General features: G+C 47.1%; 1 protein-coding gene across 16 annotated transcripts in view; it reads right to left on the minus strand.

Annotated features, from left to right (window-relative positions):
• Nucleotides 1–22,206: 22,206 nt before the first annotated feature.
• KTN1 (kinectin 1) overlaps nucleotides 22,207–23,621 on the minus strand; it is a 185,665-nt gene continuing 184,250 nt past the window's right edge. For all 16 annotated transcript variants that reach the window (XM_068254390.1, XM_068254395.1, XM_068254399.1 and 13 more), the window contains one exon: nucleotides 22,207–23,148. In XM_068254390.1, the coding sequence (XP_068110491.1) occupies nucleotides 23,144–23,148 (5 nt within the window). In that variant the 3' untranslated portion in view covers nucleotides 22,207–23,143. The remainder of the gene's footprint in view (nucleotides 23,149–23,621) is intronic.

A 23,621-nucleotide genomic window follows, 5' to 3' on the forward strand; every position in this document is an offset into this window, starting at 1 on the left:
TCGCTGTGCAGCCAATATCAGGCCCAAAGTACTTCTGCGTGTGACGCCTGATCACAGGACTATCGCTGTGCAGCCAATATGAGGCCCAGAGGAAGTACTTCTGCGTGTGACGCCTGATCACAGGACTATCGCTGCGCAGCCAATATCAGGCCCAGAGGAAGTACTTCGGCGTGTGAAGCCTGATCACAGAACTATCGCTGTGCAGCCAATATGAGGCCCAAAGGAAATACTTCTGCGTGTGAAGCCTGATAACAGGACTATCGCTGCACAGCCAATTAGGTTTAGAGGAAGTACTTCTGCGTGTGAAGCCTGATCACAGAACCATCACTGAGACCAATATCAGGCCAAGAGGAAGTAATTCTGCGTGTGAAGCCTGATCACAGGACTATCGCTGTGCAGCCAATATCAGGCCCAGAGGGAGTACTTCTGCGTGACACCTGATCACAGGACTATCGCTGCACAGCCAATATCAGGCCCAGAGGAAGTACTTCTGTGTGTGAAGCCTGATCACAGGACTATCGCTGTGCAGCCAATATCAGGCCCAGAGGAAGTACTTCTGTGTGTGAAGCCTGATCACAAGACTATCGCTGTGCAGCCAATGTCAGGCCCTGAGGAAGTACTTCTGCGTGTGAAGCCTGATCACAGGACTATCGCTGTGCAGCCAATGTCAGGCCCTGAGGAAGTACTTCTGCGTGTGAAGCCTGATCACAGGACTATCGCTGCGCAGCCAATATCAGGCCCAGAGGAAGTACTTCTGCGTGTGAAGCCTGATCACAGGACTATCGCTGTGCAGCCAATATCAGGCCCAGAGGAAGTACTTCTGCGTGTGAAGCCTGATTAAAGGACTATCGCTGTGCAGCCAATATCAGGCCCAGAGGAAGTACTTCTGTTTGTGAAGCCTGATCACAGGACTATCGCTGTGCAGCCAATATCAGGCCCAGAGGAAGTACTTCTGTGTGTGAAGCCTGATCACAAGACTATCGCTGTGCAGCCAATATCAGGCCCTGAGGAAGTACTTCTGCGTGTGAAGCCTGATCACAGGACTATCGCTGCGCAGCCAATATCAGGCCCAGAGGAAGTACTTCTGCGTGTGAAGCCTGATCACAGGACTATCGCTGGGCAGCCAATATCAGGCCCAGAGGAAGTACTTCTGCGTGTGAAGCCTGATCACAGGACTATCGCTGCGCAGCCAATATCAGGCCCAGAGGAAGTACTTCTGCGTGTGAAGCCTGATCACAGGACTATCGCTGTGCAGCCAATATCAGGCCCAGAGGAAGTACTTCTGTTTGTGAAGCCTGATCACAGGCCTATCGCTGTGCAGCCAATATCAGGAGGAGAGGAAGTGCTTGTGTGTGAAGCCTGATCACAGGACTATCGCTGTGCAGCCAATATCAGGCCCAGAGGAAGTACTTCTGTGTGTGACAGCTGATCACAGGACTATCGCTGCACAGCCAATATCAGGCCCAGAGGAAGTACTTCGGCGTGTGAAGCCTAATCATAGGACTATCGCTGTGCAGCCAATATCAGGCTTAGAGGAAGTACTTCTGCGTGTGAAGCCTGATCACAGGACTATCGCTGTGAGGCCAATATGAGGCCCAGAGGAAGTACTGCTGCGTGTTGACGCCTGATCACAGGACAATCGCTGTGCAGCCAATATCAGGCCCAGAGGAAGTACTTCTGTGTGTGAAGCCTGATCACAGGACTATCGCTGTGCAGCCAATATCAGGCCCAGAGGAAGTACTTCTGCGTGACGCCTGATCACAGGACTATCGCTGCACAGCCAATATCAGGCCCAGAGGAAGTACTTCTGTGTGTGAAGCCTGATCACAGGACTATCGCTGTGCAGCCAATATCAGGCCCAGAGGAAGTACTTCTGTGTGTGAAGCCTGATCACAGGACTATCGCTGTGCAGCCAATATCAGGCCCAGAGGAAGTACTTCTGCGTGTGAAGCCTGATCACAGGACTATCGCTGTGCAGCCAATATCAGGCCCAGAGGAAGTACTTCTGCGTGTGAAGCCTGATCACGGGACTATCGCTGTGCAACCAATATCAAGCCCAGAGGAAGAACTTCTGTGTATGAAGCCTGATTACAGGACTATCGCTGTGCAGCCAGTATCAGGAGGAGAGGAAGCACTTCTGTGCCTGAAGCCTGATCATAGGACTATCGCTGTGTGGCCAATATCAGGCTGAGAGGAAGTACTTCTGCGTGTAAAGCCTGATCACAGGACTATCGCTGTGTGGCCAATATCAAGCCCAGAGGAAGTACTTCTGTGTATGAAGCCTGAACACCGGACTATCGCTGTGTGGCCAATATCAGGCCCAGAGGAAGTACTTCTGCGTGTGAAGCCTGATCACAGGACTATCGCTGTGCAGCAAATATCAGGCTAAGAGGAAGTACTTTTGCGTGTGAAGCCTGATCACAGGACTATCGCTGTGCAGCCAGTATCAGGAGGTGAGGAAGTGCTTGTGTGTGAAGCCTGATCACAGGACTATCGCTGTGCAGCAAATATCAGGCCCAAAGGAAGGACTTCTGCGTGTGAAGCCTGATCACAGGACTATCGCTGTGCAGTTAATATCAGGCCCAGAGGAAGTACTTCTGCGTGTGAAGCCTAATCACAGGACTATCGCTGCGCAGCCAATATCAGGCCCAGAGGAAGTACTTCTGCGTGTGAAGCCTGATCACAGGACTATCGCTGTGCAGCCAATATCAGGCCCAGAGGAAGTACTTCTGCGTGTGAAGCCTGATCACAGGACTATCGCTGTGCAGCCAATATCAGGCCCAGAGGAAGTACTTCTGCGTGTGAAGCCTGATCACAGGACTATCGCTGTGCAGCCAATATCAGGCCCAGAGGAAGTACTTCTGCGTGTGAAGCCTGATCACAGGACTATCGCTGTGCAGCCAATATCAGGCCCTGAGGAAGTACTTCTGCGTGTGAAGCCTGATCACAGGACTATTGCTGCGCAGCCAATATCAGGCCCAGAGGAAGTACTTCTGCGTGTGAAGCCTGATCACAGGACTATCGCTGTGCAGCCAGTATCAGGAGGAGAGGAAGTACTTCTGTGCCTGAAGCCTGATCACAGGACTATCGCTGTGCAGCAAATATCAGGCTAAGAGGAAGTACTTTTGCGTGTGAAGCCTGATCACAGGACTATCGCTGTGCAGCCAGTATCAGGCCCAGAGGAAGTACTTCTGCGTGTGAAGCCTGATCACAGGACTATCGCTGTGCAGCCAATATCAGGCCCAGAGGAAGTACTTCTGTGTGTGAAGCCTGATTACAGGACTATCGCTGTGCAGCCAATATCAGGAGGAGAGGAAGTGCTTGTGCGTGAAGCCTGATCACAGGACTATCTCTGTGCAACCAATATCAGGCCCAGAGGAAGTACTTCTGCGTGTGAAGCCTGATCACAGGACTATCGCTGTGCGCCAAATATCAGGCCCTGAGGAAAGACTTCTGCGTGTGAAGCCTGATCACAGGACTATCGCTGTGCAGCCAGTATCAGGCCCAGAGGAAGTACTTCTGCGTGTGAAGTCTGATCACAGGACTATCGCTGTGCAGCAAATATCAGGCTAAGAGGAAGTACTTTTGCGTGTGAAGCCTGATCACAGGACTATCGCTGTGTGGCCAATATCAGGCCCAGAGGAAGTACTTCTGTGTGTGATGCCTGATCACAAGACTATCGCTGTGCAGCAAATATCAGGCCCAGAGGAAGTACTTCTGCGTGTGAAGCCTGATCACAGGACTATCGCTTTGCAGCCAATATCAGGGCTAGAGGAAGTACTTCTGCGCGTGAAGCCTGATCATAGGAGTATCGCTGTGTGGCCAATATCAGGCTGAGAGGAAGTACTTCTGCGTGTGAAGCCTGATCATAGGACTATCGCTGTGTGGCAAATATCAGGCCCAGAGGAAGTACTTCTGCGTGTGAAGCCTGATCACAGGACTATCGCTGTGCAGCCAGTATCAGGCCCAGAGGAAGTACTTCTGCGTGTGAAGTCTGATCACATGACTATCGCTGTGCAGCCAATATTAGGCCCAGAGGAAGTACTTCTGTGTGTGATGCCTGATCACAAGACTATCGCTGTGCAGCAAATATCAGGCCCAGAGGAAGGACTTCTGCGTGTGAAGCCTGATCACAGGACTATCGCTGTGCAGCCAATATCAGGCCCAGAGGAAGTACTTCTGCGTGTGACGCCTGATCACAGGACTATCGCTGTGCAGCCAATATCAGGCCCAAAGGAAGTACTTCTGCGTGTGAAGACTGATTACAGGACTATCGCTGTGCGATCAATATCAGGCCCAGGGGAAGTACTTCTGCGTGTGAAGCCTGATCACAGGACTATCGCTGTGTGGCCAATATCAGGCCCAGAGGAAGTACTTCTGCGTGTGAAGCCTGATCACAGGACTATCGCTGTGTGGCAAATATCAGGCCCAGAGGAAGTACTTCTGCGTGTGAAGCCTGATCACAGGACTATCGCTTTGCAGCCAATATCAGGGCTAGAGGAAGTACTTCTGCGCGTGAAGCCTGATAATAGGAGTATCGCTGTGTGGCCAATATTAGGCTGAGAGGAAGTACTTCTGCGTGTGAAGCCTGATCACAGGACCATCGCTGTGCAGCTAGTATCAGGAGAGGAAGTTTTTTTGCGTGTGAAGCCTGATCACAGGACTATCGCTGTGCAGTTAATATCAGGCCCAGAGGAAGTACTTCTGCGTGTGAAGCCTGATCACAGCGTAAAAGTAAAGGAAAAAGGGGGTTTGGGGAGCATAGGTCATAAATGAAAACCAACTATATAAAGTGAAAAAGTACAAAATTTATTAATGTCATAATAAAGCAAATTTTTTTTTTTTAAAAAGCACCGATTCATACTGCCAAGAGACCCCATTCCGCATACCGCAACCAACCATACAACCACACCGCTACCTAGGATCACCTAATGTGATCAGGGATCCCAAAATCTGCTAAAAATGTGGGCCTGGGAATTCTCCTACATAAAGTGTCCTCCAAGCGGCTAAAGCAAAAAGCAAACTGTCAGTGTTCCAAATACGTATGCAGAATCCAGAATAAAACAGCACAGAAGCAAGCAGTTCAGTTTGTTGCAATAAGCAAGCAAAGCCCAAGTCAGTTTGGGGAAAAGTTAGCAGTAAGAGCATATAGGCATATGAGCACAGCGTGATGTTATACTGTACCCAATCCAGATGCAGCAAGATGGAGTCCAGTTAGCTCCTAGCTGATAAGTGTTTCAGGTCTCTCAACCCCTTGGTCAAGGCACACGACTTGGGGGGTATCCAGAGATCAAATTTCCAACTGTCCATACACGTGTGCTGCTGGGCAATGCTCAAAAGATGATCCGTGCAGTTTGCTGTTGTAGCAGCAATCTGCCTGAAATGGAGGTTGCAGGCTGTGCTGTTAGTGATCCGGTAAGCACCTGGAGGCAGAGCACACATCAGGCCGGCAGAGAGTGGGGGTGGAAGGCATGCAGACCGAGGATCACAAGGCAAGGACCGTGCTAGCAGCACGCCAGCAGCCCTGACATGTATCGCCGGGTCTACCGGCTTTTACGAAGGGAGGCGTGACCAAACATCCTCCCCACGTCCAGCCCTTTATGAAGGACTCATGGACAGACACGTGAGTGTCCGCATGCGTCACTTCATACGTGTCATACACGTCACCCAACCCCGCCCCCCGCTCACGGCCAATCACCGTGCCGGAAACACGATCTCGGCAACACAAGCAGAATGGAAAAGCCTGAGTGGCCAGCAGAGCGGAGGGAGAGAGAGGGCAGGGCCGAACGTGGGGGCAAGATAAATAGTAAAGTAACAGTAACATGCACAAATTATACACAAAAAAAATAATAAAATTTATCACACACTATAACTATGAAATGATTCTGAGCAGCACGGCACACTCACATAAACACTCAAATAAGGACACTGTAAAACTGCATAAATGTAGAAATGTGTCCAAAGGGTGTGCTGGCATAGCACAATCAATTGAGAATAAGCAAAAACAAAAGCCCACTGTGCGGCGATGTCGCGGAAGGGAGAACAGGGAAGCACAGGCGGAAAGCAAACACAGCCGGCAAACAAAAGATATATATATATATATATATATATATATATATATATATATATATATATATATATATATATATATATATATATATATATATATATATATATATATATAGAGCCCGTGTATTGAAGACAAAAACAGGGGGGAGGGGAAGGGGAGGGGGAAGCTCTGAAGGAATGAGGATCTAGGGTATACATACGGGGGCAAAAAACCTTAATTAGGTAAAAAGGCCGCAAAGCCAACCGTTTCGTTAAGGCCAGGATATTCAGTGGCCCCTAATTCAAAAATCCATCTGGATTCTTTTTGCAACAGCAATCGGTCATAATTGCCACCTCTGATAGTAGTGTGTACACGGTCAAGGCCAACAAACCGTATACCCCGAGGGTCGCCCCCATGTTCTGATCTAAAATGTCTCGCAACCGGTGTGGTGGATGCAATGTTCTTAATGCTTGCAATATGTTCACCAATTCTAGATTTAAAATCACGTCCTGTCTTGCCAATGTAGAAGGCACCACATTGGCACATGGGAAGATACACCACAAATTGGGTATTACAATTTACATAATGTTGCAAGCGCCAGTGATGTCCACCGGGGAGAATTACTTCCCTACTGATGGACAAAAACCGACAAACAGTGCATCCACCACAGCTGTAAGTGCCGGTTACGATACAATGGGGACGTGTAACCGCAGTGCCCTTAAATTGGCTCCTAACGACCAGGTCACGGAGAGATGGTGCACGTCTAAACGTGACCTTAGGCTCGGATGTCACAAATGGCTCAATTTTGGGGTCATTGGTAAGAATATACCAGTGACGCTGCAAAACTCGAGTAATCTCTTTGGATTGAGCTGAATAACGCACACATAAGCGTGTTTCATTAGCATCGTCTCTCCGGGACCCGCTCGCCAATAACAATGCACTTCGATCGGCCATGCGTGCTCGCTGATAAGCCTGACGCAATAGGCGATCAGGATAGCCCCGGTCCCTAAAACGTGACCTTAAATTCATTGCTTCATCCTCAAAGGTGTCAGAGGAAGAGCAATTCCTACTAACCCGGAGGTACTGGCCCACAGGGATCCCCCTGACAGTGTGTCCAGGGTGAAAACTATCAGCCCTTAGTAGGGTGTTAGTGGCCGTTTCCTTCCTGTACAAGCTCGTAGACAAACGACCCTGATCGTCAATATTGACACTAATGTCCAGAAAAAAAATTCTCCTGGTATCCATTGACATCGTAAACCGTAAATTTTTTGTATTTAAATTTAGAACGTCGACAAACTGGCGAAGTTCGCCAGATGTCCCGGTCCAGACGATGAAGATGTCATCGATGTATCTGTGCCACATCAACACGTGGCACAGGTACATCGAGAGTCTATCGTCCGAGAAAATCTCTCGTTCCCACACCCCCAGGTACAGGTTGGCATAGGACGGGGCACACGTGGTCCCCATCGCCGCCCCCTGCACCTGGAGGTAGTGTGACCCATCAAAAACGAAAATGTTATTCAAAAGCAAAAATCTTAATAAATCCAACAAAAAAAATATTATGGGCCATTCGTCTAATATCAAGCTCGCACAGGAAGGTCTCTACGGCAGCGATACCTAAATCATGCGGGATGCTCGAGTAAAGCGCCTCCACGTCCAGAGGCACCAGAAGCGCATCTGGGGGGACAAAAACCCCCTCCAAAATTCTCAAAAGATGCATGGTATCCCTGACATAAGAGGGCAAAGCCTGCACATGAGGCTGAAGATGCCGGTCGAGGTACACGCTTACCCGCTCGGTCAGGGAACCACGGCCAGACACTATTGGACGCCCAGGCGGGCGTTTTTTAGATTTGTGAATCTTAGGAAGAGCATAAAAAGTAGGCGTTATAGGATGCAGGACCTTCAAAAAATGTACAATGTCCTCACCTATAGCGCAGCGTCTCAGGGCATCATCAATAATGGTAAACAGTTGCCTCTGGCATCTGGTAACTCTAGACATGGAGATGCGCACATAGCAATCCTGCCGATTAAGGATATTGAGACACATATCCCTGTAGGCCAGCACCCCCATAATGACAACATTGCCCCCTTTATCGGAGGGCTTGATTTCCCATTTGGTCTGTTCCCTCAGCTCCTCCAATGCCGCAAGTTCGTCTGCAGAGAGATTGTGTGAATTAGAGATTCTCCCAGAAAGTCGTTTAATATCGCGCTCGACAACTGAGATAAAAGTCCTCAAACTGGGGCTGGCGGAGAAGGGCGGGAATCTATGTGATCTATTCCTGAGCTCAAGTTCATTTAAAGTGGGTAAGTATGACACTGGTAATGTATCAGGTATCAAATCTATGGTGTTATCCACCAACTCATGTGGACCCATGCCACTATGCAGATCAATCAGATCGATCAAGGCCCGCTGATCCTGTCCAGAAAACTCTATCCTAGGTAGAGGCTGTGAGTCATTCCTCTGGATTCCATCATGGAGTAATCTCATAAGGATCTTACGTCCAAAGATGTGTATATCCATGACCACTTCAAAAATATCAGCATCATATGTCGGGCAGAACCCTAGGCCCATGTGACGCCTGATCACAGGACTATGGCTGTGCAGCCAATATCAGGCTGAGAGCAGGTACTTCTGCGTGTGAAGCCTGATCACAGGACTATCGCTGTGCAGCCAGTATCAGGCCCAGAGGAAGTACTTCTGCGTGTGAAGTCTGATCACAGGACTATCGCTGTGCAGCCAATATTAGGCCCAGAGGAAGTACTTCTGTGTGTGAAGCCTGATCACAGGACTATCGCTGTGCAGCCAGTATCAGGCCCAGAGGAAGTACTTCTGCGTGTGAAGTCTGATCACATGACTATCGCTGTGCAGCCAATATTAGGCCCAGAGGAAGTACTTCTGCGTGTGAAGCCTGATCACAGGACTATCGCTGTGCAGCCAGTATCAGGCCCAGAGGAAGTACTTCTGCGTGTGAAGCCTGATCACAGGATTATCGCTGTGCAGCCAGTATCAGGCCCAGAGGAAGTACTTCTGCGTGTGAAGCCTGATCACAGGACTATCGCTGTGCAGCCAGTATCAGGCCCAGAGGAAGTACTTCTGCGTGTGAAGCCTGATCACAGGACTATCGCTGTGCAGCCAGTATCAGGCCCAGAGGAAGTACTTCTGCGTGTGAAGTCTGATCACAGGACTATCGCTGTGCAGCCAGCATCAGGCCCAGAGTGCAGCTGTAGCCAGAGGGCAAAGCTACTGAAACTATTAATCTAGGATTGGTCCAAATAAGGAGGATTTGCATGTTGTCACGTATAATCCTAGGGACAGATACAGTCAGGCTGGGAGGACACTTGTCTGTGCGGAAACCCTAAGGTTTTCTGCTGTGTACGTGTCTACATTTTTTCCTGCTAGTGCGTTTTTTGTATGCGTTTTTTCCACTATGAAACACAATCACAAGCGCTGCGATGGCATTTCAAACTAATGTTTACTAATGCGATTGAGCTACTGAACTCAGTGTAGAGAGCTCATCCGCATCCAATACAGAGCAGGGTGACAATTGCTCATGGGGGGAAAATCGTAACGCAATCAGATTGCACTAATGGAAATGGCCGGTGCTGTTTCCTGTTGCTTTACTGTCCAGTGCGTTTTGCGATGTGTTACTGATCGGAATCAGATTGCAGAATGCAAGGTAGTGGAAAAGGGCCCTAAGGCCCGCTTCACACTTGCGTTAATGGCAAACAGATCCGTGAAAACGGATCCAATCGTACCGGTCAACCAGAACCGTTTTCACTCAATTTGCCTTCCACTGTCTTCGCTCCATCTTCTCATGTCTCCCCCAGACCCCCATCAGCTACGTTAATTTTGCTGGCTAGACCGGTCCATATCTTCACTAGTGTGAAGAAACGTTCTGCTTTCTCATTGCCCGCAATGCAGCGCTTCAGCTTACCGTTGTGTTCCGCTGGGCTCATCAGTCTGGGAAAATAGCCGCAGCAGGAAACTCGCGGTCCATTCAGCGGATCGTGCAGAACGGATCTGATTTTAATCTGCTGTAGGGGGTAAAGGGGGAGATGTCAATGATCTCTGCTGGTGAGGTCTTTACCATCAGTGTTTGGTGCTAGCTTGTATGTTGTAGCTCTGCCCTGCATTGCGTACACACCACCGTAATACATAGCTACCAAAGTAATACATAGCTACCACCATGGGCAGCACTGTGGCATAGTTTCGGCGCGACGGTCCCCGGCCGGAAGAAGCCGCTGATTGCGTCGAATCGCGACGGCCCCCGACACGCACACCCTCCTCTCCCTTCACACTCGGTAAGCTGCTTGTTAGCACACACTCGCTTCTTCTGCTGTGGGATTCCACAGCCTGCATCACTTGTTTCTTAGTGCACTTGGTCAGTTGGTCTTCACATGGACCCTTATTCAATTTGGTCACAGTTCTTTCACCCTTATATCCATTGTGCAGGGTGTCTTGGTGCATGACTTGTATCTCTTTCTGTCTGTTTACACTACCCTTCCCATCTCAATCACCCTTTCACTGCTGCCTGTGGATTGGGATCCTCATATTTATACCATGCATACCTCATATTTGGATGTTTCTAGGTTATTGTGAGGGCATTTTTGGATATTGATCATTATACATTATCATGTTGTGCCATTGTTTTTAGTCTTATGGTTTTAATAACATTCTTGATATGGATTAATAAAAGCTAATTTATACTTTCTTTACATTTTGTGGTGCGGTTTTTTGCAGGGCCATACTTTTTATTTATTATACTGTGTCTTTTGGCCTTTCTGCACGCAATTGGCTTTGTTTGTACATTACGTTAGCCTAGTACTCTAGTACAGTGGATGGTGCTTGTCCAATCCTTGCGTTAAGTCTGCATGGGGTTACATCGGGCACTCCAGTTTCCTCCCACATCCCAAAAACATACAGATACCGGTAAGTGAATTGGCTTCCCCCTAGTGAATAGTGTAATGATTAAGGGATCTGCCTCTGACACAGGAGACCAGGGTTCAAATCCCGGCTTTGCCTGTTCAGTAAGCCAGCACCTATTCAGCAGGAGACCTTAGGCAAGTCTCCCTAACACTGCTACTGCCTATAGAGTGCGTCCTAGTGGCTGCAGCTCTGGCGCTTTGAGTTCGCCAGGAGAAAGGCGCGATATAAGTGTTTGTCTTTAAAATGGCCCTAGACTGCGATACATACTCTACATCAGTGTTTCTCAACATTTTATTGGTATGTACCCCTTTTAAAACCCTGTACACACCAAGTACCCCCTAGCATAGTAAACATTATCACAAGTACCCCTTGACAAATATATATTTAATTGTAGTACATTATAATTGGTTCTAAACCATTTCCAAGACTTTACTATTGCTTTTAATTTGCTCAAATACTAATTTGGGGTTGTTTAAAATAAGATTTATCATTTTCTAAAACTCTAAATTTGTTATTCTTGGCTAAGTATATCAAGCCTGAGTACCCCCTAGAACCATTAGAAGTACCCCCTGGGGTACGCGTACCACACGTTGAGAACCTAGGCTCTACATGATACATACATAGACATATGACTATGGTAGGATTAGATAGTGAGCCCCTGAGGGACAGTTAGTGACAATACAATATACTCTGTACAGCACTGTGGAAGATGACAATGCTATATAAATACTAAATAATAGCTACACTATGCCAGACTAGAGGATGAAGATCTGCTTTATGAAAATGTAACTCCACTTAAACTTCACCTCCCTGCCAGCCACCTTCATTTTATGAGAATAAAATGTGACTAAGCAGTTTAAATAATGCAGATTTCTCCAAGTGGTAAAGTACACAACCTTCAAAGTGATGCAATGCACTGAATTCAGAGGAATAGCATAAGCTCCCTCTACTGGCCACATGTGGGAATGCTGCTTAGTCCAAAGTGCACGTTAAAAAGAGCATTTTTGGGCTGGTTCGGACCTACTACACACTACAAGCGGCAAGCACTTTTTAAAATGATTTTGTTAAGCGATTACTGTCATTTTTTTAGAGCAATTTTGAATGTATTGTTTTGCAATTTTGTGTGTGCAGACAAACAGGAAGGGCACTCTGACCCGGAACTGAATGTCTTTAAACCACTTCAGTACTGACGGGGCGTACGAGAGGAATCGGCGAGGGAGACTTGGGTGCAGGATACAGCCGGTATATGGATGATCCTGCTGCTGCACAAGTCCCGGCCATGTTAAACACTATTCCCCCTCCAGGCCGCCATGGATGGTGGGGAATGAAATAATTTGTCTTCAAGCAATTGCTGGAGGCCGAATTATTGTGTTTTAAAAGTAACTTCAGCTCAGTCTTCTGATGGGGCCAAAGTTACTCCCTGTGCGCTCAGGTCTCCTGCGCTGGGTTCACCGACAGGACTTTCCCCTTCTGTACCAGAGCAATTTTCCCCTTTCAGCACTCCTATTCATTTGCCTATAGCTTTATTACTACTTATCTCAACAAAACTATATATTGTTTGTTTTTTGCCACCAATTAGGCTTTCTTTGGGCGTTACATTTTGCTAAGAATTATTTTATCCCAAATGCATTTCAACGGGAAAAAACTAAGAAAAAGAAAATTGAAAAAAAATTCTCAGTCTCCGAAGCCGCAAATTTAAACGGGAGAGCCATCTCTGGAACGAGGGGTACAAGAGAAGACAGGGAAGGCTCTAGAGGATCCAGAGCCTTCCCTCTCCATGGGTAAGTATCTGTTTATTAATCACCTTACATTCACTTTAAAGCGATTTGCAATTTTTCCTATAACTTGCATTCAAGAACAATCACTCAGAAAATAGCGCACAAATCGTGTTTGCGTTTGAAAAAAAAAAATTAATTGCTCATGTCAGAACACTCGCATAGGATTTCATTACACAAGTGCTTTTGCAGCGATTAAAAAACAAACTCAAAACACTCGTAGCGTAAACCAGCCCTCATACTCCAAGAGGTTTGTAAGAACTAGTAATATGAAAAGCTCTTGCTAATGCAATGCTACAGGTGATTTTTATAAAATCAGGTTAGAGAAACCGTCTGAGTCTGAGGCGCTACTCCTGCAACCGCTGAAAATCTTTGTCCCCACATTTGCCTGATGAAGCGGGCGTGGCCTGTGAAACGCGTTGCACTTTTGGGGTGCTATATAATAAATGTGATTACCATTATAAAGACAGTCTTTCGTGTCTGCTTTATGGAGGTAAGTCCACTGCTTCCTCCAAGCAAATTTTAAAGGTTTTATCCACTTTTACCCTGCTGGCGCCGCTGTTCCCCGTTTGCTTCATAAAATCACATCGCTCTAGTGCCTACCTCTTTACGGCTCCCGTCTCTGCATGTCATGTGACGGGCATCAGGAACACCAAGGAGATAAGACTGTGGCTACACTGAAGAGTATTGAGGACCTGTCCTGCCCACAGAAGCAGGTAAAGCATCAAGCTTGTGCTGCCCCACAAGGAGGTGTGGGACTCCTGGCAATGATCGGGGTCTTGGGGTCTATTATTAATCTACTACTTACTGAAACTCCTAGGGACAGGGACACTTGGGAAATCTGAATAAAGATGAGCAGAGTCAGTGGCGTAGCTAATGAGCTGTGGGCCCCGATGCAAGTTTTACAATGGGGCCCCCAAACACTCTATAAATAACAATTGATACGGCGCACCAAAACCTACCAATGGCAACTACAGTGTCAGAGGTGCAAGATGGGGATGGAAAACAGTTTGTTAATGATTATTATCATTCCAAACATCTATAGAAGTGATTATTATGTTATTATGAGCACATGACCAATAGAAAGCTAATACTGCAGTTGAGGGAAAGCCCCTCGGGGGCCCCTCTGGCCCAAGGGCCCCGATGCGGTCGCAACCTCTGCACCCCCTATTGCTACGCCCCTGAGCAGAGTTGTCATTAGGTGACCAGACTTGTCAGTAGAGGCAGATAACGGTTATCTTGCCATTGCAATAAATAAGAAACCAGTTTAGGCACTTTACGGTGTTTTCCTTGCCTGGGCGTGAGCTCTACATTTCACCTAATTCAGCATTATGAATTTATATCTCAGATAATCATTTCCATAGGCTGCAGACAGATGTCATATATGAATTTGGTACTGGTTAGGAAGCACATTTGGGGCTGTTATAATATAGTGGTAACCACAGCCTTTTCCATGAAGCTCAAAATTAAGCTCAGGTACATCCTGTTTCCCCAGATCACCCTTGAGATGTTTCTGCAGCTTATCTAAAGTCCACCTGTGGTAAATTCAGTTGACTGGACATGATTTGGAAAGGCACACACCTGTCCATATAAGATCACACAGAACTGTAGTTTATGTCAAGCACAAACCAAGCATGAAGTCAAAGGAATTGTCTGTAGACCTCGGAGACACGATTGTCTCGAGACACAAATCAGGGTAAGGTTACATAAAAATTTCTGCTTCTTTGAAGGTGCCAATGAGCACAGTAGCCATCATCCATAAGTGAAGAAGTTCAAAACCACCAGCACTCTTCCTAGAGCTGGCCAGCCATCTAAACTGATTGATCGGGGATAAAGGCCTTAAAGGGACACTTAAGTCAGAAAAAAAAAATGAGTTTTACTCTCCTGGGGCTTCCTATAGCCCCCTGCAGCTGTCAGGTGCCCTCGCCGTCTCCCTCTGATCCTCCTGGCCCCGCCGGCAGCCACTTCCTGTTTCGGTGACAGGAGCTGACAGGCTGGGGACACAAGTGATTCTTCACGTTCCTGGCCACAATAGCGCCATCTATGCTGCTATAGCATATATCATATACCATATCGCAGCATAGAGGGTGCTAATGTGTCTGGGAACGCGAAGAATCACTCGCGTCCCCAGCCTGTCAGCTCCTGTCACCGAAACAGGAAGTGGCTGCCAGTGGGGCCAGGGGGATCGGAGGGAGACGGTGAGGGCACCGGACAGCTGCAGGGGGCTATTGGAAGTCCTAGGTGAGTAAAACTCATTTTTTTGTTTGACTTAAGTGTCCCTTTAAGGTAGCCATACACTGGTCGATTTGCCATCAGATTCGACCAACAGATAGATCCCTCTCTGATCGAATCTGATCAGAGAGGGATCGTATGGCTGCCTTTACTGCAAACAGATTGTGAACAGATTTCAGCCTGAAACCATTCACAATCTGTGGTGGTGGTGGTGGTGCTGCTGCTGCCCGCATACATTACCTGCTCCGCCAGCGCGACTCCAGTCCCCAGGTCTCCTCTATCTTCTCTGCTCTGGTCTAATCTCCGGGTCCGGCATGCTTCACTTCTTCCTGCCCGGCAGGGAGTTTAAACAGTAGAGCGCCCTCTATTGTTTAAACTTCCTGCCGGGCTAGTGAAGCATGCCGGACCCGTAGACCAGACTAGAGACGGAGCAGCGGTTACCGGGGTGAGTCGCGCTGGCGGAGCAGGTAATGTATTGCCACTGTATTGCGTCGGTTGTCGGGCACTCGAACGCCGCTAGCGACGCGCTCCCAACCTGCGGGCGATCGACGGTAATTTCCCGCACGAAGCGATCGACGGGATCGATCTATTTTGGGACAAAATAGACCGAAATTTAGCGTGTAGCGTGAACGATGTGACAGCAGATTCGATCCCAGTGATCGAATCTGCTGTCGATCGGCGGGGAATCGGCCTAGTGTATGGCCAGCTTTAGACAGGGATGTGACCAAGAACCCAATGGCCACTTTTTCAGAGCTCCAAAGGTCCTCTGTGGAGAGAGCAGAATTTCCAGTAGGAGAACAATTTCTGCAGCAATCCACCAATCAGGCATGTATGAAGTGGCAAGATTGAAGACACTACTTAATAAAAGGCACATGGCAGCCTGCCTGGAGTTTGCCAAAGCGCACCTGAATGACTCTTAGATAAGAAACAATTCTCTGGTCTGATGAGACAAAGACTGAACTCTTTGATGTGAATGCTAGACATCACATTTGGAGGAAACCGGGCACCACTAGGCCAAAACCATCCCTAAAGTGAAGTATCACATCATGCTGTGCGGTTGTTTTTAGGGGAAGGAGTTAAGAGACTAGTCAGAATAAATGGAAAGGTGACTGCAGCAATGTACAGGGACATCCTGGATGAAAACCTGCTCCAGAGCACGCTTGAACTCAGACTTGGGTGACTGTTCATCTTTCAGCAGGACAGCAAACCTAAGGATACAGCCAATATATCAAAGAAGTGGCTTCGGGTCCACTCTGTGAATGTCCTTGAGTGGCCCAGCCACAGCCCAGACTTGAATCTGATTAAACATCTCTGGAGAGATCTTAAAGTAAACCAGAGACAAAGCACCCTCATGTATTTTACCATGTATATCAGTGGGAACATTAGAGAAAACACCTGCCCTGCTCTCTGTTTCATTCTTCACTGTTCAGCCTGCTTCTTATTAGTCCTGATAAAATCCCAGACTGAGCATTCAGTCTGGCTTTGCTCAGGAATCATAGCGGAGTCTGTCTTCTCTGATGTAATTTCAAGCCCAAGCCTGGCCACTTCTGGCTCTGCTTTCCTGTTCTGTATATTTGCAGCATCACAGAGAGCTGTGATGAGATGGGAAGAGTTGCTAATGTAAGGGTATATTAAAAAAAAACAAAACTTTTAACCTCCTTGGCGGTAACCCCGTGTGTGACACGGGGTAAGCCGCCGGAGGGTGCCGCTCAGGCCCTTCTGGGCCGATTTACATAATTTTTTTTTCAAACACGCAGCTAGCACTTTGCAAGCTGCGTGTTTGGTCTGATCGCCGCCGCCGATGCGCCACTACCCGCTGCGGATACAGGCCCCCCCGCATACCCCTTGCGCAGCCTGGCCAATCGCCGCCAGGCTGCGCTATGGGGTGGATCGGGACTCCCTGTGACGTCACGACGTCCATGACGTCACTCCGTTCGTCGCCATGGCGATGGGGGAAGCCCTCAAGGAAATCCCGTTCAGAACGGGATTTCCTTATGGGCAAGCGGCGCCGGCGGCGATCGGAGGGGACGGGCGGACGCCGCGGGGAGGGGGGAAGCATGTAGCTAGCGCTAGGCTAGCTACATGCTAAAAAAAAAAAAGTGAAAAAACCCTCCCGCGGCTGCGCAGCCGCGGGAATTATACCGCCAGGGGGGTTAATCTATATTTGTTAGTCCTAAGAGGTTTTTAGAAATAATATGCTTTTCTGTTGAACTGTGTTTTGCATGGAGTTTTAGTACAAAAAAAAAAAAAAAAAAATACCTGGCACACCAGAGCGTCGAAAATACCAGGTATAGAATTTATTTTGTAAAATCTATTGGGGGATATGTTTATTTTGTGCAAAAGCGTTCATCTCTGGTTTCCTTTGAAAGGGCTCTGCACCGATGCTTCCCATCCAACCTGATGGAACTTGAAAAGTGCTGCAAAAAAGGAATAGGCGAACTGGCCTATGATAGGTGTGCCAAGCTTGTGACATCATATTCAAAAAAGACTTGGGGCTCTAATTGCCGCCAAAGGTGCATTGACAAAGTATTGAGCAAAGGCCGTGAATAATTAGGTACATGCGATTTCTCAGTTTTTCTTTTTTAAATAAAAAGTGCCAAAAGCTCCAGTAAAGTTTTTCACGTTGTTATTATGGGGTGTTGTATGCAGAGTTCTGAGGAAAAAAATGAATTGAATCCATTTTGGAATAAGGCTGTAACATAACAAAATGTGGAAAAAGTGATGCGCTGTGAATACTTTCCGGATTCACTGTATACAATTAACCAACAGCTGGCTCATCAATATATCATATCGGTGAGAGAGAAACCAACAACCTCCTCAATGTGCCATCTAATTACTAAAAGCACAATATGACTGGCAATATTAGATTGAGAAAACACAATAGTGAATGGGAGGCAGGGTTTAAAGGGTGATTATAATTCCAGAAGACCCCCCCAAAAAAAAATACTGAAATATATTAGTGGGGGAAAGGATTATAAAATAAAATCTAAAAGTCTGGGATTCTGGAAAATGACCCTCATTTCCAAATGGGAGACTTGGGATTGACAGCCACAGCTCTGCCAGTGCGGCGTACGGTCTGAGCACCTACTCCCTCCCCCCTTCAACCTCTGCAGCAATGCTGCCAGCACGCATACGTTCATTTGCAAAAGACAACCTTTGGATAGGACGATGAGCAGTGCCGGGACAGGGGTCTCCAGCACCCAAGGCAGGAATTCCAAAGTGCGCCACCCCCCCCTCCTCCTCCTCCTCCCCCCCCCCCCCCCCCGGGTCACAGAGACAGCTTTCCTCCACTCCTACCAACTGTGGCAGCTCGCAGGCAATGCTGCCATTAGCCGGCGCTGCTGTCACCCTCCGGTCTGAACTAACTTTCCCCGACAGTTACGCTTTGCAGCCACCACGTGTTCTGACCGGAGCAGAAGCTCTGTTCATAACGGTGTGCCTGCCCACAAGCCGTGCTGCCATTGGAGAGCAGACAGGCACGGCTGTAGCGTCAGTGTTGCTCAGCAACAGTTGAAAGCAGGCCAAGCAACACTGACGCTACAGCCGCCCGTCTTCTCTCTGATGGCAGCGAGGCTTGTGGGCGTGCACACAGTTACTTATGATTGGAGCTCCTGCTGCGGTCAGGACATGTGGCTGCAGGGAGGTTAGATCAGACCAGAGGGTGACAGGGCAAGAGGAGAGGTATGTTCTTTCGCGCCACTGTTCCCCCCCCCCCAGGCTGCAGCCGTTCCGGCCTCTGCCTTGGTTCTGAGCACAGACACTTAACTTTGGTCAACCATGGCAAGACCTGTTCTGTGTGGAAACTGTCCTGTTAAACCTCTTTATGGTCTTGGCCACTGTGCTGCAGCTCAGTATTAGGGTGTTGGCAATCTTCTTATAGCCCAGTCCACCATGTAGAGTTCTCTGCCAAAGTGTTGTATCTTCAGGGATGTCCCATGAAAATATAAAATATTTAAAAATGTGAGAGCTGTACTTACTTTTGTGAGATACTGTAACTAATAATTCAAAAGTGGAACTTTATGGAAGCCCAGTCCTGTTACATCTAGTGTAAATCTTACCACAATATAAGCATCATGCCCAAAAACAAACATGAACTGAAAATAAAAAGTCCAAATAACCATACACAGATCATACTTACCTCCTGTGTAGTCTACTCCGCAATCTCTTTCTCCTCTCCTACGTCCCATTTGTCCACTGTGATCAATGGAATTCTCGTCCTCCATTTTGAAAATGGCCATTACCTCATAACAGCTTCCTGGTCAGCACACTGTTAAAACTGTAATATTACCCACTTGAGCCAAAGAGAAACATGGACATTACCTTGCACATTCAGTTGTAACTGACAGCAGCTGATCTATAACTGACAGCAACTGGTATATTTCAGTTCTGACAAAATCTTGTCAGAACTGGAAGGGATCACTGTAAGAAGAAAATGGTGAGCTTCTGAGAGCAACTGACGGCGAGGCAAGTAATTATTATTCATTTGTAGCTACGTCGTGTTTATTTTAAATAATTTAACTCGCTTCAGGTTCCCTTTAAGGGTAGAAGGAATTTAACTCTCTAAAATAAAGTATTGAAGCAGAATGTGTGGACACCAATCCATAATCTCAAGTCCAATAAGGTGATGCAGCAAAACAACAATCCACAGCAAAAATTAACTTCTGGGGTGACCTAGTAAGGGCTCAGTTCCATATAGCGTGCTTTTAGGCACGCGTATGAAAATGCGATCGCAGGGCCAGCAGACAGTGCATAGACTGCACTGTCTGCCGTTTCCATCCACTTACGGCGATTCAGCACTGAAACGCTGCTCATAATTGCCTGCATTTCGGGTGCTTCAGCCCGTGATCCCATCCAGTAATGAATAGCATTGCAAGCCCCACTAGTACTTGAAAATGGGAATCAGAAAAAACAAGTTCACTTTTAAATGAATATAAAGGCTACCACTTTTCCTTGCTTCTTAAAAAATGTCAGTTGCAAGGATTTAATGAATGATTTGTCCGGCTGTAATGGTCTGAGCTAACTTAGGCCCAGTGCACACCAAAACCGCTAGCAGATCGTCAAAATGCTAGCGGTTTTGGGAGCAGAGAGCAGATATTTGGCCGGGTGCACACCAAGCGGATTTTGTATGCGATCCACCAGCCGCATCAGCCAGTGAAAACGCTTGGCTATTGTATTTCAATGTGTGGTGCACACCGGTGGTTTGAGGTTTTTTAGCAAACCGCAAACGCGCAGCAGGAGGCGCGTTTGCGGCTTGGCAAAAACCTCAAACCGCCGGTGTGCACCATTCCATTGCAATACATTAGCCAAGCATTTTTCCAGGCAGATGCGGCCGGCGGATCGCTCCAAAAACCGCTCGGTGTGCACTGGGCCTTACTGTTTATTTCACGTGATCATGACCAGCAAATCAGAGACGTACAGAATCTATCACATGATCAATTGCTTCAATACTTTAAAGCAGGGGTAGGGAACCTACAGCTCGGGAGCCAGATGTGTCTCTTTTGATGGCTGCATCTGGCTCACAGACAAATCAGTAGGGGTTGATTCACTAAGCTACACAACTTAGTGTGGCAGCGCAAGTAACATTTTAAAAAGTAGGCACACTACTGCACTATTAACTTAGTCAATTCACTAACTTACTCACACTCCCCCAAAACTAACAGCTGCTCAAATTGTCCCACTCTGGACCCTATCAGTTCCAGTGAGTTTGTAGGATGATATCACCACACTTTGATTGGCCCAATAGGCTGTGTGTCACTCGACAGGCAGCCTGTTGGGCCAAAGTGCGGGGATCTTGTCCTACAAAGTTAATCAACCCCCAAGTCAGCTAGCTAACTGTACAGTTAGTCAGTATTTCTCCTGTCTGGCTCTTGGGGAAATTGCTGATGCTGCTGAAACCAAAGAGAAGCTGAAGATGTGTCTGACACTTCCGCTGCCCGGCAGATCAACTGTATACACATCACCATGGCAAGAGGGACGTGAGCCCTCTGCTGCACATGCGCACTGTGTATGGCTCTCAGGGAAATACATTTTAAAATATGTAGCGTTTATGGTTCTCAGGCAAAAAGGTTCCTGACCCCCTGCTTTAAAGCATACATGTCAAACTCTGGTCCGTGGGCCAAATTTGGCCTTCAGAGCCATTAAAGGGGTTCTATTGCATGTTTAAAAAAAAAAAAAAAAACACACTTACCTGGGGCTTCTATCGGCCCCCTGCAGCTATAATGTCCCGCCGTCATCGTCCTCTGATGCTCCATTCCCCACCGCCGGCACCTGTCTAAATATTCGTCTAACTAGACGAATAGAACTGCGGCTGAGCAGCCGTGCGCGTGCTTGCTCCCGCGTTGTCGGGAGATTACTGAGCAGGTGCAGTACAGGAAAACTTCGTACTGCGCAGTAAGCTCCCGTTGACGAGTTATGGGAGCGAGCACGTGCGCCGACACGGACGCAGTTTTATTCGTCTAGGCAGACAAATAATTAGACCGGTGCCGACGGCGAGGAACGGAGCATCGAAAGGACGACGGCGCGGGACATTACAGCTGCAGGGGGCCAATAGAAGCCCCAGGTAAGAGCCAGTTTTTGTTTTTAAAACATGCAAGAGAACACCTTTAAATTTGGCCCTCAAGTGGTTCCCCCACTTTGCATTATGTTTGGCCTACTCTAGGCCACCAGGGAAGCTATATTGGAGGTGAAGCCCTAGAACACCAGGGACGCCATATGGGGAGGTAGGGGGAAAGCACTACACACTAAGGAACTGTAAAGGGGAGGGTGGGGGTCTCTAGACACCAGGGAACTTTATAGGCAAGGGAGGACAACTAGACACCAGAGAACTTTATAAGGGAGGAAGGTGGCCAGTAGACATTGAGGTTGGCCCACAGCTAGGTCTCAGTGTACAATTTCGGCCCACAGCTAGGCCCCAGTGTACAATTTCGGCCCACAGCTAGGCCCCAGTGTACAATTTCGGCCCACTTTGTATTTGAGTTTGACACCCCTGCTTTAAAGAAAATCTGTAAGAAATATGGAAAGTGCCATGATTGACCGTTTTGAAAATGCTGTTGGCTGTTGTGCTGTTCCTCTGCCTCTGATCCATGGCAGAAGAAAAATTACTTTTTGCGAACCTAAGACAAAAGGGCATCCGTGGTTTTAAATTGTCAGAATAGTCTACTTTTTTGTTATTAACACACAGACAACAAATGTTATCTACAAAGACAGCTTTCTGCGACACAAAATCATATATATAATAATTTTATTTTAATACCCATTACTTTTACAGTTTTTAAAAAACATGAATCTTCTGCATCAGCAATGGATCATAGAAAGAAAAATTATCCCTTTGTCTGAGTTGATCTTCTGAGCAGACTCTGAACCAGACCTCCAGGTTATTACAGTACTGGCAGGGGAGTGTTCTGCTCCACAGACTCCGAGCTCCACCCACGAAGTCATTACTGCCACTCTGGAAACCAGCAAAACACTACAGATACATATCTGTTGGTTTCGCCTGCTGTCCATAGCGTTATGAAAATAGCTGAGGGTGGAGTTAAGTTGAGAACCTCATCCCAAAATTCCACCAGAGGGCGCTACATAATACAAGATTCTCAGAAGCAGGAACAACTCTCTACCAGGAATCTTGGGAGATGTAGTTCAGAGCCTTATCTCTGCTTCATTTGCTAACATCATTCCAGAAGCAATAAAAAATAAAGTGTTTATTTGAGGTTGAAGAGATGTCTACTTCCAAAGTGGATTTAAGTAAAATAATGTACAACGTCTGTAATAAAAGGATATATATATATTTGTTACATCATCTTTACCATAGGTGATTCTTCTGCATAAATCTGCACTGAGCAAAATAGGAGGAAAGGTAGAGAGGTCTTTACTGCAGCGTCAGGAATGTAAAGGTCTCTAGATCCAAACAGAATTTTTGCTTAATTTTTTTTTTGCTTTTTACTATAAAACTAAAACTGTTTGCAGTTTTTTTTATCCTTTTTTCCCGTATTTATTATCGTCCTGTTTTAAATCAGTAGTTTAATAAGATTTAGAAAAAGATGTAGCAATGTTCAGTGTTTGACAAAGTAGAAAGGGTGAAGACATAAATAAGGCTTTAATTTTGGCAAAATATAATTACAATGTCTTCCATCATCTCCTCAGTGGTAGATTCTCCCGACAGCTTCAACCTATGGAGAGACAGGAGAGACTGTCATGCATGTTATGCAAAGCAGCGTTCCTAGGAACAGGATAGATGCATGCAAATTTCCACCCCTCTTCCAACCGAGGTGGAAATACCTTTTAGGGCTCATTTCCACTATCGCGAATTCGCATGCGTTTTTTGCATGCAAATTCGCATAGCAATACAAGTGAATGGGACTGTTTCCACTTGTCAGGATTCCTTTGCGTTTTTCTGCGCAGAAAAAATTTGCATGGCAGAGCCATCAGAATTCGCATACCGCTATTTAATAGGAAATTCGCATGAGGTTTGGGTATGCGAATTTTCATGCGAATTCGCATAAAAACAATGGAAAAGCACACCAGCACTGCCATGGTTAAATTCGCATACCTCGTCATCCATGCGAATTCGCGTTCGAATTCGCATGGACACGCATGCGAATTTTGCATCCTCATGCAAATTTTTACCGCGGCGATTCGCACC

This window comes from Hyperolius riggenbachi, chromosome 9, assembly GCF_040937935.1.
Source record: "Hyperolius riggenbachi isolate aHypRig1 chromosome 9, aHypRig1.pri, whole genome shotgun sequence".
In the NCBI taxonomy this organism is placed as follows: Eukaryota; Metazoa; Chordata; class Amphibia; order Anura; family Hyperoliidae; genus Hyperolius; species Hyperolius riggenbachi.